Here is a 20,046-nt window from a genome sequence, read left to right as displayed (position 1 = left end):
CTTTCCCAGTTACCAATGGAGTGAAGCAGGCTTATGTGCTCACTCTCATGCTTTTTAGCATGATGCTTTCGGCAGTTTTGTCAGAAGCCTTCAATAAGGACAAAAACAGCATCACAGTCAGCTACCACACTGACAATAAACTATTTAAATTGAAAAAGTTACAAGCCAAGACTAAAGTGGAAGGAGAGTTAGTGCATGATTTTTTGTTCACAGATGATTGCATATTCAATGCAGCCTCTGAGACCAAGATGCAACAAAATATGAATCAATTCTCTGCTACTTGTGTTAATTTTGGCCTAACGACACTAAGGAAACACAGGTTCTCCACCAGCCAGCACCACACCATCCATATGTGGAAACATTAGTTATAGCAAATGGATAAATACTGATTGCTTGTGGAGAATTTAACTTACTTTGGCAGTATTCTTTCCAGATATGTACACATAGATGATGAGGTTGATACATGAATTGTAAGAGCTAACTCAGTATTTGGGAAGCTCTGAAAGACAGTATGGGAGAGAAGAGGTATTAAACTGTCTACCGTTTTGAAGGTCTACAGAGCCATTGTGTTGACCTTGTTGTTATACACCTGTGAAACCTGGAAAGTATACCAACTCCAAACCAGATAACTGAATAGTTTGCATTTGAATTGTCTTAGGAAGATTCTGAAGATGAGATATCTGGCACTAATGTCCTTTCTCAAGCTAAAATGCCAAACATTCAAACTCTACTGTAGAGTACAACTTCACTGGGCTAGCCACATTGTTTGAATGGCAAACATGTTTGCCTAAAAGACTGTTTTACAGAGAACTCACACAAGACTGGTGCTCCCATGAAGGTCAGCGATACAGGAAGTAATACAAGGACACTCTCAAGGTCTCTCTGAAGAACTTTAGGGAGACACCAGCACAAGACCACCCAGAATGGTGTGTCTGAATCAAAGAAGACACTGTGCTCTGTGAGCAAAGCAGATGCAGTAGCTCAAAAGAAATGTGAGAAACTCCAATTTAGAGACATCTCTAATCCAAATGTTTATACAGACTATACCCAGCCTGTGCTAGAACCTTCTGAGTTTGTATTGGTCTGAACAGCCACAGTCAAGCACAATGTATTGACTCCATCATGGTGATATCATTTTGGTCCTCTTTGAGAATGAAGGACAGCAGCCAGCCAGTGGTGGTGAGAGCCCAGGTGAGGGTTGTATATGTGAGGTTGTGTTTTTAGCAGTTCTATTCCAAACAGTTGCATGATTTGCCTCATGCAACAATCCACTTCAGTGTAGATTTGCTTCAAAAGGTTGAAGAGATATATAACAATAGGCAATGAATATGGAAGGACCACTTATAGGCTTTTTCAGGACAGGGGAGACATGGGCAGGTTTGTAGGCAGTAGGGAATTCCAGCAGACAGGAAGAAATTGAAAATAAATAAAAGAGTGGGGATGACAGAAGGGGCAGTCTGATGAAGGAAATGGGATGATGGGATAGCTTTTATGGGTAGAGGTTAACCCTGATAAGTAGTAACACTTTTTCATCCTATAAGACAGGGATGAAGGAATCTGAGTAATAGAAAATGAAGAAAAATGGAGAAGAAAGAGGTCATAGCAAATGGTCTTAATCTTTTCTATAAAATATGAGGCAAAGTTCTTAGATGAGAGAGGGTAGGGTTGGAGGGAGGAGGAGCCATGAGAAGTTTGAGGAGAGATGAGATTTGGAAGGGCCTCTATGGAGAATGGGATATAAGTAGTTGAAGGCAAGGTATAGTAGGATTGCCTTGTGGCAATGAGAGCCCAGTTGAGATTGTGTAACATAAATTCTTAGTAGACTCAGTCAGAATGTTACATGATTTTCTCTACCTTTTTTCATCATGACCTCCAATCCCTTGACCAATCAGTTCTTTCCCAGGCCATCTCCCCTGTACTATCCACTCTCATTAATGTGTAGGCATAAAGAGGAAAAATGGTGGAAGTATTCTAAGACTGAGGCTTGGCTAAGTATAATTGGTGATATGAAAAGGGGGCTAGGGATTTCATAGAGGAGGATAATGTAGAGTTGAAATTGGTTCACCAAGGGATCAAGGCAATGTGAGTGACTGCTGCAGAGGAGATAGCCTGAGAGATAATTGAGGGATTAGAAATCATGGTACAGATGAAGAGTAGGATTTTGTAAAGGAAGGCAGAGGGGTAAGGCTGTTCTTGGTCATCCTTCATTCTAGAAGAAGACCAATGACATTAGGAGGGTGACATCTTGACTTGCAAAGTGAATTGGATTCAAGTGAGACAAGGCTGTGCAAAGTCATCAGTCTCACTCTCTCCTCCAGAGTCATCTGAGTACAGTGGCAAGACATAGGTCAAATGGCCCTGGATGCAGTGGGAGACCTTGGACTTTTTTAAGCTCAGGTCTTTCCCAGGTCTCAGTTTGTCTAAGACAACACCCATTCAGTGATTTAAGACTAGGTTAAAATTGAGGCAAAGGAAGGCCTAGTTTGCCTACTCAAAAGAATCAGTCTGGGAGGGGAAGACCCTTAGGGTTTCTGCCCTGAATAAGAACAATTGCTATTTTTACTAGTTCTGAGCCATCAAAACTCAAATAATGAACAAGTGAGGTTTGGGTTGGGACCTATTATTGGTCAGTCAGTGAGAGCCAGAGTGGTTTATGTTTAAAGGCATAGTCTAGTAGCTACATTTGTATCCCAGTGGGCTTTTATCAAAAGCTGGGTTTCCAGAGTTCTGTTTCAAGAAAGAAAGTGAGGGAGCAGCCAGGTGGCTCAGTGAGTAAGAGCACCGGCTCCAGTGTTGGGATGACCTGGAGATCGAATCCTGGGCTCAGACACTCAGCACCACACCCAGAAATAACTGGCTGTGTAACCTTGAGCAAGTTACTTAACCCCAATTGCTTAAAAAAAAAAAGAAAGAAAGTGAGATAAAGAGCCTATAGATTGGAGGGAATATATATACAGAGAGAACTTAGAAGTGGCAATGGGGAGCAAGGAGTATTCCAATTGCTCTGTCTCAACCAGGGAGCTGAGGGGAATGAGTAAAAGTTCAGCCAGTACTGGGAAGGGTGATGAGGGAGGCTTTGTTAAGGGGGAGGGGGTGGGAAGAAGGAAGCCTGGTTTTAATGATAACTGGAAAATGGAAAGAGTGGAAAAGGAAAAGATTTAGGATGAAGGGAAATGTGTTACAGCCCATGGAAAGGCATTCCAAACGGCATAGTGGAAAGGGTGGATAACATTTGGTTGGGATTTGGGGGTGGGAAGATTTAGAGGAATGGAAATAAGGAATCAGGTGGTGGGGTTTGATGAGAAATGGAGTTTGGATGATGATCTACAGGGGTTCAGAATCATTGGGATATATAGGATATGACTTGATGTGTTCATCATTGAGTGGAACGGGCCACTCCTCTTTCCAGAGGAGGGTGGAGATTGGTCTAGAGACAGTGTGGCAGAAGATGGAAGGCATACAGTCAGAAGTAAGACCCAACTTCTCTTCTGTTGGAGGGCTGGAGATTAGGCAGGAGATGTCATAGCAGGAGCTGGAAGTCCCATTCCCCATTGAATTCCTCTTCCCTCAAGGGACAGGTGCTGCAGGAGATAGAAGGCTTGAGGTCAAAGGGATGGTTTTATTTTTTCGTACCAGAGGCTTTTCCCCTTCAAGGGTGGGAAATCAAGCATCAGGAGGTGGAAGTTGCCTTGCAGATACCCTTGCAGATGGTTGCTCTGCTGGCCCCTCAAAGCCTTCCCTCAGGAGCTATGCACAGCAAGAGGCAGAAGATGAGGTGAGAGGAAGTTCTTGATCCTTTTCTCATATGAGGCCAGATATCAGGCAAAAGCAACAAGTGGAAGCTGATGAGAGAACCAAGTGAGATAATACAGAGGGAGAAGAGGGCCCAGGACAGAGCCTTGACACCTGTGGTTAGTAGGAATGACCTGGATGAAGATCTAGCAAAGGGAACTTGGGAGCAGACAAGTAGGTTTGCTGAAAACCTTAGAAGAAGCTAAGGAGGCGAAGGGGATAATTGACAGTGGTAAAAGCTGCAGAGAGGCCATGAAGGATGAGGATTGAGAAAAGGCCGTTGAATCTGGCAATTGAATCACTGGTAACTTTGGAGAAAATCCTGAAAAAGGGGTGAAAGAAGAGACACAAAATCTATCTTTAAATGTCTGAAGGGCTATCTTGTAAGAGAGATTCATCTTGTGCTAGTTTGACTTGGGACAGAATTAAGCCTCTCATTCAAGACTTTCACCTGCCTATGTAACTTTTCTAACTTGGGATTTTCTAGAATCATAATTTATAAGATCCTGAGGGCAAGGACTATCTTTTGCCTCTTTTGTATCTTCAATGTGTAGCACATTGCCTAGAACTTTTGTTGTTCAGTTGTGTCTGACTCTGTTGACCCCATTTGGGGTTTTCTTGGCAAATACACTGGAGTGGTTTGCCATTTCCTTCTCTGGCTCATTTTACAGATGAGGAAACTGAGTAAAAAAAAAGAGTTAAGTAACTTACCCAGGGTCACGTAGCTAGTAAGTGTCTGAGGCCAAAGTTAAATCTGGGAAGATGAGTCTTCCTGACTCCAGGCCTGGCATTCCATCTACTTTGCCACCTAGCTGCCTTGCCTGGCCCATAGTTAAGTGTTTAATAAGTTTTAACTGATTAACTGACTGAAAGGATTATCGAGTTCAGCTCATACCTGAAGAGGAATCCCTTTTTCAACATCCTCAACAAGTGGTTATCTAGTTTCTTTCTGAAGACCTCCTTTGGAGGAGCACCCATTCCTTGCCATTCCACACCTCTAATTGTTTCAAATTTTTTCCTTATACTAAATCTTTGCAACTCTCCCCTCTACCCCCTCCTTCATTGTTGTAGTTCTCTCTGAGGTCAAGCAGAGCAATAATACCATATGCCTATAATAGCCTTTCAAATACTTGACAACCAAGACTCTTTTTTTCCCCAGGCTCAGGCCCCCAGTTTCTTATTGCCTTTCCCATATGGTCTTCCCTAATCTACCTCCCCCATCCTGATTGCCCTCCTCTGGAAATTCTCTGGCTTCTCAGAGGATCATAGATTTAGAACTTAGAAGGGCCCTCAGAGGCCATTTAGTCTAACCTCTTCATTTTGCCAAGGAGGAAACTGAGGTCATACAGATGGTAAATATTAGAGGCTGGGATTTGAACCTGGGTCATCTGATTCTAGAACCAATGCTCTTCCCACAACATCATACTGCCTTCCTAAAATATGGCACCCAGAATTAAATAGAAGACTCGTGGTCTGGCCAGGGTTGAGTAAAACAGGGCTATCTTTACCTCTTCTTTTTTTGCCCTTGGTACCAGTTAGTGCAACCTAATCAAGCTAGCTTTTCCCCACTCCCCACCCTGCAACATCCTTATTGGCCCATATTAATCTTCAATTCATTAACCTAAATCCTAGTTAATCTTTTTCACCCAAAGTGTTTTCTAACAAAATTTTTCCCACCTGTACTTATGAAATTAATTTTTTTAACTGAAGCACAAAACTTAACATTTCTTTATGCAAAGGCAGATAAAGTACCCCACTCACACTCAAAGGCAACCTGTGATTCGAATGGTCTCCCTTCTAAGGAACAGAGATATTCTTGGAGTGGAAAGGTTAAAACACACAAACCACATGGGACCCATAGCACTCCAGGGTGCTGTCCAAACAAGATTAAAATGTAATTGAAAACTATTTTTCTGGAGCACAATATCTGTGTAAGCCAGCAGGTGGTGCTCCTAGCTCATTTGCTTTTAAATTTTTTTTATTTAATATTTTTTCCAATTATATGTAAAAATAATTTATATTTAAAAATAATTTTGAGTTCCAAATTCTCTCCTGTTCTCCCTCCCTTCCCCCATCATTGAGAAGGTAAGCTATTTGATAAAGATTATACGTTGTATGGGGGTGGCTAGGTGGCGCAGTGAATAGAGCACCAGCCCTGGAGTCAGAAGGACCTCAGTTCAAATCCGGCTTCAGACATTTGACATATTTACTAGCCATGTGACTTTGGGCAAGTCACTTAACCCCAATTGCCCTCCAAAAAGCAAAAACAAAAACATAAAAAAAGATTATACATGTACAGCCTTGTAGAACATTTCCATATTAGTCATATTGTGTGTGGGGTGGGGGGGAACAGACCAAAAAAAAAACCAAGAAAAATACAGTTAAAAAATATACTTCAATCTGCATTCAGATTCCACCAGTTTTTTCTCTGAAGGTAAATAGTATTTTTCATTATGGACCCTTCAGAATTGACTTGGATCTTTGTATTGCTGAGAATAGCCAAGTCATTCACAGTTCATACAATATTGCATAATATTGCTGTTATTGTATACAATATTCCCCTGGTTCTTCTCACTTCACTTTGCATCAGTTCATGTAAGTCTTTTCAGGTTTTTCTGAAAGCATTCTGCTCATCATTTCTTATTATAGCACAATAGTATTCCATCCTAATGATATATCACAACTTGTTCAGTCATTCCCCAGTTGATGGGAATCCCCCTAATTTCCAAATCTTTGCCACCACAAAAAGACCTGCTATAAATATTTTGTACATGCAGTTCTTTTTCCTTTTTTAAAATCTCTTTGGGATACAGACCTAGTAGTGATATTACTAAGTTAAAGGATAATGCACAGTTTCATAGCCCTTATGGCATAGTTCCAAATTGGTCTCCAGAATGGTTGGATCAGTTTACAATAGTATATTTGAGTGTCCCAATTTTCCCATGTTCCAATATTTGTTATTTTCCTTTTTTGTCATATTAGTCAATCTGATAGATGTGAGGTGATATCTCAGAGTTGTTTTAATTTGCATTTCTCTAATCAACAGTGATTTGGAGCATTTTTTCATATGACTATAGATAACTTTGATTTCTTCATCTGAAAACTGACTGTTCATATCCTTTGACCATGTATCATGGGGAATGACTCACATTCTTATAAATTTGACTCAGTTCTCTATATATTTCAGACACGAAGACTTTATCAGAGAAACTTGCTGTAAAAATATTTTCCCCAGTTTTCTGCTTTCCTTATAATTCTGTCTGCATTTGTTTTGTTTGTGCAAAACCTTTTTAACTTAATGTAATCAAAATTATCCATTTTATATCCCATATTACTCTCTATCTCTTATTTGGTAACAAATTCTTCCCTTATCTGGAGATCTGATTAGTAAACTATTTGAAGCTCCCCTAATTTGCTTATGTTATAACCCTTTATGTCTAAATCGTGTACCTATTTTGACCTTATCTTGGCATATGGTATGAGATGTTGTTCTATACCCAGTCTCTGCCAAACTGCTTTCTAATTTTCCCAGCAGTTTTTGCCAAATACTAAGTTTTCCTCTCCTAGCTCACTTTTACTTTATAAGGCAGCCACAATTGCCTTCCAGTTTAGGTCAGGAGTTCTTAACCTTTGGCAATCTAGTAAAGTCTTCTTAAGATAATGGTTTCAAATACATCAAAAAAAAGTTCATAGGATTACAAAGGAAACCAACTGTACCATGTATCAAAATATGTTTTTTAATTCACAGACCCCCACCTCACCCCCCTCCAAATAAACAGCAACCCTATTTATGGATCCTTATGAGCAGGAACATAGACCCTAGGTTAAGAACTAGGGTATGAATATTCCCAATAATGATTAAAAATTTATCAAATAGTTCTATTTCCCATTTCCAAAGGATTTTAACCTCTTTCACAACTTTAAGCACTGATGAAAAAATTATTCTTTCATACATAGAAGAGAGTACATTTACTAAAGTTAAAACAAAATCAAGAAAAGTGAGTTTTGGAACAGTGAGGCTACTCCTAGGACAGAGTCTGAAATCTTTTTTTTTTTTTTTAAGCAATCGGGGTTAAGTAACTTGCTCAAGGTTACACGGCCAGTTATTTCTGGGTGTGGTGCTGAGTATCTGAGCCCGGATTTGATCCAGGTCATCCCGACACTGGAGCCGGTGCTCTTACTCGCTGAGCCACCTGGCCGCCCCTCAGAGTCTGAAATCTTACCTGCCCCATCCAGATTTCTTCACCACCATCCTACCCCTCCTCCTAGCATTTTGGTCTCAAATAGGTAAAAGGGGTACTAGATGGTCCATGACTACTCTTGTAATGACCAATACATAGTACCCTCTTGGGCTCTTTATTTTTCTAGCCATCTTCTCCCAGTTTCATTACCATGATAGGGAAGGAAATAAGCATTTATTAAGTGCCTACTATGTACCAGACACGGTACTAAGCACTTAATAATTATTATCTCATTGGATCCTCACAACATTCCTGGGAGATAGGTGCTATTATTATGCCCATTTTACAGTTGAGTAAACTGAGGCAAACAGAGGTTTGAATGATTTGCTTAAGGTCACATAGCTAGTAAATATCTTGAGGATGGATTTTCACTTAGGTCTTCCTGACTCCAGGACTAACATTCTCCACCTAGCTGCTTCAAAGCAAGGTGGAGGGGCTGGAGGTAGGGAAGGGAAAGGACAAGTTCCTATTCAAAACAAGAGCATCACTCACTTGAGGTACATGCTGCAACTCATCATCTCTTGCTGACTTCTTGCTCCATTGATGTCTTTTTAAAAAGCTGATGACTTTCACTTTAAAAGCCAAATTTCACCCTGCCCCCCTCCACATAATCCATTATCCCCTCTCCAGTATGACATTAGAATAGGAATTCTTAAGCAGGTACCTATGGATAGATGTTCAAGGGATCCAGGGGAACTTAAGGAGGGGGGAAAATGAGATTTCCTTATTTCAATATAATTGGTTTTCTTTGCAATCCTACGTGTTTTATTTAAACTTAAAAACATCCTAAGAAGGAGTCCATAGATTTCACCAGACTGCCAAAGGGGTCGAGAACACAAGAAGGTAGAACCCCAGGTTTAGAAGGACTTTGGGCATTCTATTTGCATGACATGTCCCTAAACTGCTCAGCCTTGAATTTTCTGTATTTTCTACCAACTAAAAGACCTAGGAAATCTGAGGGAGGAGAGAGGACCAAACAGCTGAGTCATTGGTTACTTCAGATAGAGGTTAGACCTGCTATTCATTTGCATCTTATTAGATTTGGATGACATGACTACAGTGTTGGGGAAGATTTTAGGTTAGGGGAAAACAAGTGGGTAAGTGATTTCAACTTCCCACTTTAGCTTTGGGGTTTTATACATGCCCTGCAACAATAGCTAGTCTCTAACTAATCGTGGTGTTGCCCACCCACAGTAGCTGTTACAAATCTTTTCTTTCCTCTGACCCTGCCCCCCCATATTACCTCCTCCCTCCATCCTCCTCCTGTTCTTTTAGCTGAGGACCTACCTCATACTTTACAGAGAAAATAGAAATCTTTCCCCATGAGCTCCCTTTTCTCAACATTCTCTCTCAAAACCCCCTTGATGTCATCCTCCATTCTCTCCTCCTTTGCTCCAGTCTGATGATTAGGTGACACTTCTGTTCCCTTGGTTCTATTCCCTCCCATCTCTTGTGGCAGATTGCTGCTACTATCATTTCTCCCACCTTCATATCCTCAAATTTTTTCTTAGAAAAAGCTATCTCCACACCTTGCATTTAGCTTCTCTCACTTCTCAACCTTTTTCTTTTTAATTACATTTTATTTTATTTTTTAAATCATTAAACACTTGTTTTCTCTCCTGCCTCCCTTCCAGAAAAGATACAAAAAGCAAAATCCTTGTAACAAATATTTATAATTAAGCAAAATAAATTCCATATTGGCTTTGTTCAAAAAATGTATTTCTCATTCTGCATATTTAATCCATCATTTCTCTGTGAGGAGTCATTTTTATCAGAATTACAAAGTCTTTCAAAGTTGTTTTTCTCCAAAAGAGTGTTGTAATAGAAATTCTTCTGGGTCTGCTTACTTCGCTTAGCATCAGTTCATACAAGTCTTCCCCAGTTTCTCTAAAACAGTTACCTGTATCATTTCTTACAGCACAATAGTATTCCATTATGTTCATATACCATAATTTGTTCAGTCTTTCCCCAGTTGATGGGGAATTTTCTAGTTCTTTGTCGTTGAGTTGTTTTCAGTCATGTTCAACTCTTTGTGACTCCATGTGGAGTTTTCTTGGCAAAGATACTGGAGTGTTTTACCATTTCCTTCTCCAGCTTGTTTGACAGATGAGGAAACTGAGACAAACAGGGTTAAGTGACTTGCTCAGGGTCACACAGCTAGTGTCTGAGGCCAGATTTGAACTCAGGAAGGTAAATAAATCTTCCTGACTCCAGACTTATCACTTTATCCACTGCACCACCTAGCTGCCCTTTTCCAGTTCTTTGCAACTATAAAAATATCTGCTATAAATATTTTTGTACATTTAGGATCTTCTCCTCTTTAATCTCTCTAGGGTATAGGCCTCAGTGTGGTCAGAGGGTATGCATAGTTTATTAACTTTTTGGATATGATTTCAAATTGTTTTACAGAATCACTGTACCAATTCACACAAAATTATATTAATGTGCTTGTTTTCCCAAAGCCCTTCCAAACTAGTTTTCCTTCTTTGTCCACTTTGCTGATCTGATAGGTATGAGGTAGAACCTTAGAGTTGTTCTAATTTTCATTTCTCTTGTTATAAGTGATTTGAAATTTTTTTCCATACTGCTATTGATAGCTTGGATTTCTTCCTCTGAAAACTGCCTATTTAAATGCCGTTGACCATTTATCCATTGGGGAATGGCTCTTATTTTTATAAATTTTCATCACTGCCCTATGTGTCTTGGAAATGAGACCTTTATCCGAGAAACTTGCTGCAAAGTTTTTACCAGTTAACTATTTCCCTTATAATCGTATTTGTCTGTACAAAAACTTTTAAATTTTATATACTCAATCTTTTTCCATCTTACAGCCTTATCACTTCTATTGAAACTGTTCTCACTAAAGTTACCAATAATCTCTCAATTGCCAAATCCAGTGACCTTTTGTCATTCCTCCTTCCCTGAGCTCTGCAACATTTAACATTATAGACCAGTGGTGTCAAACTCAAATAGAAACGAATCCCTGCCAGCTGGGATATTGACCTAGAAAACCACCAATTGGAGTTGTGAACTAGTCCAAACATTCTAGTAAACAATATGGAACTAAGCTCAAAGAACTCTAAAACTGTGTATGCCCTTTGATTCAGCAATACCACAAGTAGGTCTCTGTTCCAAAGAGATCAAAGAAAAGGGGAAAGGACCTTTTTCTATAAAAAAACTTTTATAGCAATTCTTTTGTGGTGGCAAAGAATTGGACATTGAGGGGATGCCCATCAGTTGGGGAATGACTGAATAAGTTTTGGTATATGATTGTGATTGAATACTATTGTGTTATAAGAAATGATGGGGGGGGTGGCGTGGAGTCAAGATGGCAGAGTAGAAGCAGGACCTCCCCTTCCACCTTCCCCAATCCATGTAAAAAGGGGACTCTAAACAAACTTTGGAGCTGCAGAACCCACAAAATGACACAGAGAAGCTAACCTCCCGCTGAGGACAGCCCTGCAGGCTGGCAGGAATCGGCCAGTGCAGTGCTCTGGGAGCTGAGCCCAGCCACATGTGAGGCTTTAGCCCCAGGGCAGGCCTGACCAGCCTCAGGCCGGAGGACTTTGGGACTCCTGATCAGCAGCAGCTGTGGCCATTTCCAGATTTATCAACACATAGATGCGAAGGACAAAGTGAGAGATCAGTGCAGTCTAGACTTTGGGACCCAGTAAGTGGGAGTGAGTGGCATTTGCCCCTGGGGCAAGAAGCCTCTGAGACACCAGCACAGCCATCCCCACCTGGCAGCTTCAGCTCCTGGCCTGCAGAGTGTAGGGGGACCAAGCAACCAGTCTGAGGGGTAATTGCTCTTGCTTTAACCTTCTTGGATCTGGATTGCAGTCTAGGGTAGAGGTCCTGGGGTGTGTGTCCAGCTTGCCAGAGTGTGTGGAGACCTCAGAGAGGGCACTCATCTAATACCTCCGGCAGCTGAGAAAACCCCAGAGTTTGGGATGAAAGCTCCCTTGTCTGGTGGCAGAGTCTTACTGTGGCAAAAAGCCCAGGGGTCAAGTGACTGAGGGATGACATGACCAGGCAAAGGAAATAAAGCAGACAGAAGATTCCAACATTAGACTCCTGTTTTGGGGACAAAAAGGAGCAAAGCATGGAACAGGAGGAAGACAGTGAAGTCAGAAATCCTGCACTAAAAGCTCCAAAGGAAAATACGAGCTGGTTACAGGCCATAGAGGACCTTAAGAAGCAGATAAGAGAAGTGGAGGAAAAATTGGGAAGAGAAATGAGAACAATGCAAGAAAATTATGAAATGAGAGTCAACAGCCTGACTGAGGAAAATCACACCTTAAAAAATAGACTAACTCAAATGGCAAATGAGGCTCAAAAAGGCAATGAGGAGAAGAATGCCTTAAAAAAGCCGAATTTGCCAGATGGAAAAAGAATCTCAAAAGCTCAATGAGGAGAATCATTGCTTCGGAATTAGATTGGAGCAAATGGAAGCTAATGACTTTATGAGAAATCAAGATGCTGTGAAACAGATCCAAACAAATGAAAGAATAGGAGGCAATGTGAAATATCTCATGGGAAAAACCACTGACCTGGAAAATAGATCTAGGAGAGATAATTTTAAAATTATTGGACTACCTGAAAGCCATGATCAAAGCAAGAACCTAGAAATCATCCTCCAGGAAGTTCTCAAAGAAAACTGCCCTGATGTTTTAGAACAAGAGGGCAAAATAGAGGTTGAAAGAATCTATCAATCACCTCCTGAAAAAGATCCCAAAAAGAAAACCCCTAGGAATAGTATAGCCAGGTTCCGGAATTCCCAGATTAAGGAGAGAATATTACAAGCAGCCAGGAAGAAACAATTTGAATATTGTGGAAACACAATCAGGATAACCCAGGATCTGGCAGCTTCTACACTGAGGGATCGAAGGGCTTGGAATATGATATTCCAGAGGGCAAAGGAGCTGGTATTAAAACCAAGAATCACCTACCCAGCAAAACTGAGTATCATGTTTCAGGGGAAAATATGGTCATTCAGTGGAATAGAGGACTTTCAAGCATTCTTGATGAAAAAACCAGAGTTGAGTAGAAAATTTGACATTCAGATACAAGAAGCAAGAGAAGCATGAGAAGGTAAACAGGGAAAAGGAATCATAAGGAACTTATCAAAGTTGAACTATTAACATTCCTACATGGAAAAACAATAATTGTAACTGATGAAACTTTTCTCAGTATGAAAATAGTTGAAGGGAATAGAAATATATATATATATATATATATATATATATATATATGTGTGTGTGTGTGTGTGTGTGTGTCTCTATATGAGGGTGTAGGGGCATATGAATACATATGTGAATGTGTGTGTATATATGTTTACAGGTATACATAGATAGAGGGCACAGGACCAATTTAACAGGAAGGGATGATACTTAAAAGGTGAAATTAAGAGGTGAGAGAGGAATATAATGAGAGGAGATGGGGAGAGACAGAATGGGGTAAACTATCTCATACAGAAGAGGCAAGGGAAAATGGTTACAATGGAGGGGAAGAATAGGAAGGCAAAAGGGAATGGGTCAACCTCATTCCCATTGAATTTGGCTTGAGGAGGGAATGAAATACACACTAAATAGGGTATCTCATCCTCCAGGAGAGTAGGGTGGGAAGAGGATGAGAGGGGGAATGATGGAAGGGAGGGCAGGCTGGGGGGAAGGGAAGTTGGAAGCACCCACTTTTGAAAAGGGAAGGGATCAAAGTAGAGAATAGAACAAGTGGGAAGTAGGATAGGAGGGAGAGAAATATAGTCAGTCTTTTACAATATATCTACTATGTTATTGTTTTGCATTAGCCACACATGTGCAACCTATACTGAACTGCTTATCTTCCCAGTAAGGGTGGGTGACAAGGGAGGAAGGGAATGAATCTGGAATTCATAGTTTTAAAATCAAATATATATATATGTATATATATATATACTATTATTAATACTATTTTACATGTAATTGGGAAATAAGATATATAGGCACTGGGGCATAGAGATCCACTGGAAAAGTCAAAAGGGGTATGGGAGAAAATATGGGAGAGAGCAGATTGGAGGAGGGGATATCCTGTGGGACTGCTATTGTAGGGCAGTGGGTAGGGGAAAAACAGGGAGAAAATTTGTAACTCAAAATCTGGCGGAAATGAATGATGTAAATCAGAAAAAATTTAAAAATTATTAGAAATGATGAGCAAGATGGCTTCAGAAAAACCTGGGAACTCGTGCAATATAAACTCATGCATATAAACCAAAATGCTAGGAGGAGGGGTAGGATGGTGGTGAAGAAATCTGGATGGGGCAGGTAAGATTTCAGACTCTGTCCTAGGAGTAGCCCCATCTGTTCCAAAACTCAAACACTTTTCTTGATTTTGTTTTTACTTTAGAAAATGTACCCTCTTCTATGTATGAAAGAATAATTTTTTCATCAGTGCTTAAAGTTGGGAAAGAGGTTAAAATCCTTTGGAAATGGGAAATAGAACTATTTGATAAAATTTTAATCATTATTGGGAATATTCATACCCTAGTTCTTAACCTAGGGTCTATGTTCCTGCTCATAGGGATCCATAAATAGGATTGTTGTTTATTTGGAGGGATGTGGGGTGGGGGCAACAGGAGGGAAACCAGAATGGAGGGGATGAAAGACTATGTCATTCAGTATTGGTGGGCATCTATATCCTTAAGAAGAACTTGACAGGTTTCCATGTGGACAAGATTCTAGACATGGTCTTAGAGGGCAGAGATAGGAGCAATGGTGAGAGATGGGGGAGAGGAGATGGGGAAGTTCTAGAAAGGCAGATTTTGACTTTATATAAGGAAAAAACTTCCTAATCATTAGCACTAACCATGAGGGCAGCAGGCTGCCCCTGGAAATGGTATGTTCACGAGTACAGGAGGCATTCTAAATCATAAGATTTAGAACTGGAAAGCGACTTAGAGATTATTTAGTTCAACCTCTTGATCTTACAGAAGAAGAGGTGAAACTCAGGTTCCCCAAATCACTCAGATCACTTAGTAGAAGAGCCAGGATTCAAAGCTAGGTTCGCTTTCCACTGTACTTGATACAATAGAGATTAAGATCAACTCTTACTAGACCTGTGATAGAAGGACTCCTATTCAGTTGTGAACTTTGATGAGATGCCCATTGCATTTCCTTCTAGCTCTGAAAGTTGGAATGGGGGGGTGAAGCTCCTGTTCCTCTGTGGGCCTGTGGGTGTAGCAGATAATGATCCTTCTTTAGCCAGAATTTACCCACTGACCTCTCTGACTTGCCTTTCCCTCCTGTAGGTGGTTCTGCAGCTGCAGGTGGTATGACTGCTTTCTAGTCACCCTGAGGAAAACTCATCCTGGAGCTCAGGACCCCATAGGGGTAGCCATGCAGCCCAGAGTGAGCAGTAGCCTGTCTTTGCAGGTGTTTTAAGATCAGTTCAACCATAATCCAGTCAGTGTCTCCAGTAAGGCCTGGATGGACAGACTGAAGAGTCTCTAAGAGTAAGGATAACTAGGTGCTCTATGACGGCTGAGTTCTGTCTCTCCTTTCACTCAAGAGGCTTTTTGAATACCAGGCCATATTTCCTCCTCTCTTAGAACATCATAATAGGGCTAAGTTGGAAAGTCAGTCCCTGGTTTCTTTGCCTTCCAAAACCTGTAACCTCTTGGTCCTCTGACACTGTTTTTTTCTTTCTGGTAGATGCCTCCACCAATCCAATTCCCAGGTTACGTGCCCAATTCAGTGGCAATACAGCAACTATGGCCAAAGACAGATTTGAAGGGAGTTGGGCAACTTGCCATGCTGAAGTCAGAGAGCTTTGAAATCTTGGAGGTATGGAGACAAGTGATCCTTAACTCTGTAAACCTCAACCTGGTAAAACATTTTCATGACTTCCATCCTTGTCATCATCCCAACTGCGAGACTGCCTCCTTCCAGTGATCACTATCCCTGTGACCTTCCTTCCCTATATTCTTCAGCTTTTCCTTTGATTCCCATGCCCCAAACCCCTATCCATTACCTCCCATCCCTTTGACTCCTGTGATCACAATTTCTACACCTTCCCTTCCTGTGACTCTCATTCCTCAAACCCCTATCCCAATGAGGCTAATCAGATCTGGAGATGGCACCAAGCTAGAAGGGATAGCTAACACACTGAATGACAGGCAAGGTACAGAAAGATCTTGACAGGTAAAGCACTGAGTTGAATCAAATAAAACAAAATTTACTTAGGTTAAGTGTAAAGTCTTAAACTTGAAAGAAAAATCACCTTTGAAAATCCAAGCTAGAGGAGGTATAGATAGTAATTTCTTACTTTTATTTTATTTTTTTATTATTTTTTTGCTTTTTGGAGGGGGGGAGGGCAGAGCAGTTGGGGTTAAGTGACTTGCCCAAGGTCACATGGCTAGTAAGTGTTAAGTGTCTGAGACCAGATTTGAACTCAGGTCCTCCTGACTCCAGGGCCTTTGAACTCAGGTCCTCCTGACTCCAGGGCCAGTGCTCTATTCACTGCATCACCTAGCCACCCCAATAGATAGCAATTTCTATGGAAAAGATCTGAGTTTTAGTCGTTCACAAGTTCGATATGAATCCCCATATTGATGTGACTGAGGGAAAAAAACCAACCTAGGGGTTTCATTAATAGAGACAAAGCTTAAGGAAGTGATAGTCCCATTGGTCTCTGTCCTGTCAGACTACAACTGGAGTATTATGTTCATTTCTGGGTATCAGTTTAGGAAGGATATTGCTAAACTGAAGAGTACTGAGAGGAGAGTAACCAGGATAATGAAGGGCCTGGTACATGGTTGAAGGACCTGGGACATTTAGCTAAAGAAGAGAAGACTTGGGGAGGTAGGGAGTGAGGGGAATGTCATTCCCGTATGCAGGTATTTTGGAGAGTTGTCATGGAAGGGGAGTGAGATGGTTAGCTGCCAGGATCTCACTCCATCTGTGTGAGTCCATAGGGTTTCTGGGGTCCTTGGGACGTGGGCTACAAACTTACCCTGTTTGGTCCCAGAGGGCAGAACCTGAAGCAACGTATAATGATGTGAGAGAGAAACAACAGAACAGCTCCCTTGGAATTAGAGCTGTTCAAAAATGGGATGACACCTCTAGGAGTGGTGGGATCCTCTGTACTTAGAGGTCTTCAGGCAGGGCTTGGGTAGCTACTTGTCAGATAAGCTGTGGTGGAGATTCCTTTTAGGTAGAGATTAGACTAGATGGCCCCTCAAGTCTCTTCTGAATCTAATAATATTCTGTAATCATATGATACTAGGATGGTGTATTCCTCCCTTCCTCTTCCCCCTGCCCCCACCTAGAATATCAACTCCTTGAGAGTAGGGACTTTTCATTTATTTTCTTTTGATTTCATTTTCTTTTTCATCCCTCCCACCCCCCGCATATAGCATAAGGCTTTACACACAGACTCATTGGATTAGATCTATCATTCCCATGACCCTCAACCCCTATGATGCCCCTTCCTTGTGATTCTCCCCTCCTTCAAACTCCTGTCTTTGCTGTCTTTCTCATTCCTTCCAATCCTGTCCCCGAAACTATCCATTCCCTTGATCCTGATGCATGGGGCATTTTGGCACCATCCCCAGCGCCCCAGTTCCTCTCAAGTCCATTTGTGTGCTTCTTCCATTCCTATGACCTCCTCCTATGTTGTCCTTGTGACTCTCCTTACCCTTTTCCAATGACCCCTCCATTCTTGAACCTATCTCTTCCTCATGACTGACCCATCTATGTTCTCTTGTGATCAGCGTGAGATGGACACAATGTGGCTTCCATGGGGAACAAGTAAGAAGAAAGAGAAAGCATGGTTGAAGAAAGCCTTGGGTTTCGAAGCCAACCTCACCCAGGATGATGTGATTCATTTAGATTCAAGCCTTCCACAACAGGAAATCTCTGTAGGTGACTAGACACCTATTTTTTAGTTTAGTCTGACCTAGGACCCTGCCTTACCCCTTTGGAACCCTCAGGACCCTCTCCCCAACTTCCTAGATACTCCTAGACAGCCCCTGGAACCCACAGGAGCTCCCTCTGGCCCCCTATTGTGGCTCTTAAACAGCACCTGGGACCCACGGGGCCTCCCCGGGACCCTAAGACAGCCCCTGGTACCCACAAGAACTCCCCCTGGGACCCTAAGACAGCTACTGGGACCCACAGGACCTCCCCCTGGGACCCTTAGACAACTCTTGGGACTCCCCCCAGACCTGCTTTTAGGGCTTCTCAACCGCTTCCAGGAACTCCTATCCCTCTAAGACCTCCAGATTTAGCCCTTAAAACCCCCAGAAGATACTACATGTTGTTTCTCTTAGACCTACCCTCAGATCCTCCCTCTAGGTCCTCCTAGTCATCTTTCTGATATACCCCATCCTTTGTCTCCTTTGGAGTCCCACACATTAGAGGAGATCCTATGGAACAGAACCCAGTTCGTCACTGGGTGCCTTTCATGGAGACTGGGAACTAGACCAGACAACCTTCCTTGTGATCCTAGGAGACTATTGTCCCTAAAGGGCTTCATAAAACAAAGAGTGAGAAGATATTTGAGATGAAAGAGCTGATACCTGGGATTGCTGTGATTCCGGAATTACAGTCCCAATTAAAAGAATTCCTTACCTCCATGGATGTTCCTGCAACATGGGACCCTGCCTCAACCTATGTTACTGATGAGGGCCCTCATCCTGTGCCTGAATTTCTCGTCTCTTTGTTGAATCAAGAGTGGTTCCAGAAATATTTTCCTGATTTCAACTTTGAGGTACGTGGCAGGGGATATAATGAAGAAGGGAAGAAAAATGTTCTTAACCCCTTTCTCATCTTCTCTCAGCCCTGCTCCTAGCCCCCTGACTCCCCTTCTCCACCCCAACAAATCTTTTTTTTTTTTGCCTTTTTGGAAGGCAGTTGGGGTTAAGTAACTTGCCCAAAGTTACATGGCTAGTTGTTTTTGTGTGTGGGTGTTAAGCGTCTGAGGCTGGAACCGAACTCAGGTCCTCCTGACTCCAGGGACGGCACTTTACTCACTGCACCACCTAGCCGCCCCTCACCCCAACAAATCTTGTGGTAGTTCTTGGAATCTTTAACCTCGTGATATAACTAGGGACCCCCTGAACCTTTCCAACCTCATAGTACACCCCCCTCCCCAATTATAATAATCTCTAATGTCACAGTGTAGTATAACACACACATCCTCATGCCTACTAGCCTTGTGGTACAGTCCCAAGAAAGCAAAATGCCCTTTAGTATAATAACATGGCGCTGACTTTCCCTGCCTCATTTTCTCTAACGTCCTGGGATGATGCCTAACTTCCCCCAATCTTGTGGTATAGGTGAGGATCCCTGATATAACCTGTAATCACATGGGGCCTTGGAATCACTGCATTGCTCCTTCTTTCCTTATAGGCTTCCAGCCTAGGCCCCATCTACTTTGCTTATCCATCCTAGTTCTATCTGTTCACTGGGTTTTTCCTCTTCCAGGTGCCCTAGAGAAACAGGATATACACTGCCAGTGTGTTTTCCACAAATGCCCAGAGGTTGCCACATGACCCTCTATGTTTAGGGGCTCCTAAAGGAAGCATGGGGAATGATGGAAAGACCCTTGGGCCTAGAATCAGGAGAGATCTACGTTAGAATTCTGACTTCAGCACTTACTTACAAGCCATTAGACCCTAGCCACGCCATTTCCCCTCTCTGAATTCAGTTCCCATCTTCCAGAAAATGGAGTAACCAATAATATGTATACTACCCATTTCACAGAGTTGAAATAAAGAGATTTGGAAGGCATTAAAGTTTTCAGTGCTTGTAAGGCCAGGGTCGGACAGCAACATAGAACCCAGAAGATAAGAGAAAGTTGTCAAGCATATGTTTCTAGTATTTAATCGAGACCACCTTCCCTGTGATCCTAGGAGGTTATTGTCTCTGAAGGGCTTCATGAGAAGGAACGTGTGAAGCAACGACAGAAGGAACGAGTGAAGGAACAGTTGATGCCTGAGGTTACTGTGACCCCAGAATTCCTTTCCCAGTTAGAATGC

The 20,046-nt window shown here is 41.8% G+C and overlaps 1 protein-coding gene across 1 annotated transcript in view; it reads left to right on the top strand.

Annotated features, from left to right (window-relative positions):
- The window catches only part of WDR97 (WD repeat domain 97), a 71,462-nt gene that overhangs the window by 32,330 nt on the left and 19,086 nt on the right, over positions 1–20,046 (top strand). Inside the window, 3 exon segments of the mRNA XM_069096980.1 lie at positions 15,719–15,850; positions 17,779–17,925; positions 18,516–18,776. Coding sequence (XP_068953081.1) covers positions 15,719–15,850; positions 17,779–17,925; positions 18,516–18,776 — 540 coding nt within the window.

The sequence above is a fragment of the Petaurus breviceps genome, unplaced genomic scaffold (assembly GCF_028583685.1).
Source record: "Petaurus breviceps papuanus isolate PSGF00001 unplaced genomic scaffold, PetGlider_PUasm1.0 350, whole genome shotgun sequence".
In the NCBI taxonomy this organism is placed as follows: domain Eukaryota; kingdom Metazoa; phylum Chordata; class Mammalia; order Diprotodontia; family Petauridae; genus Petaurus; species Petaurus breviceps.
The sequence above is the reverse complement of the archived record's forward strand: the minus strand, read 5'-3'. Positions and strand labels throughout refer to the sequence as shown.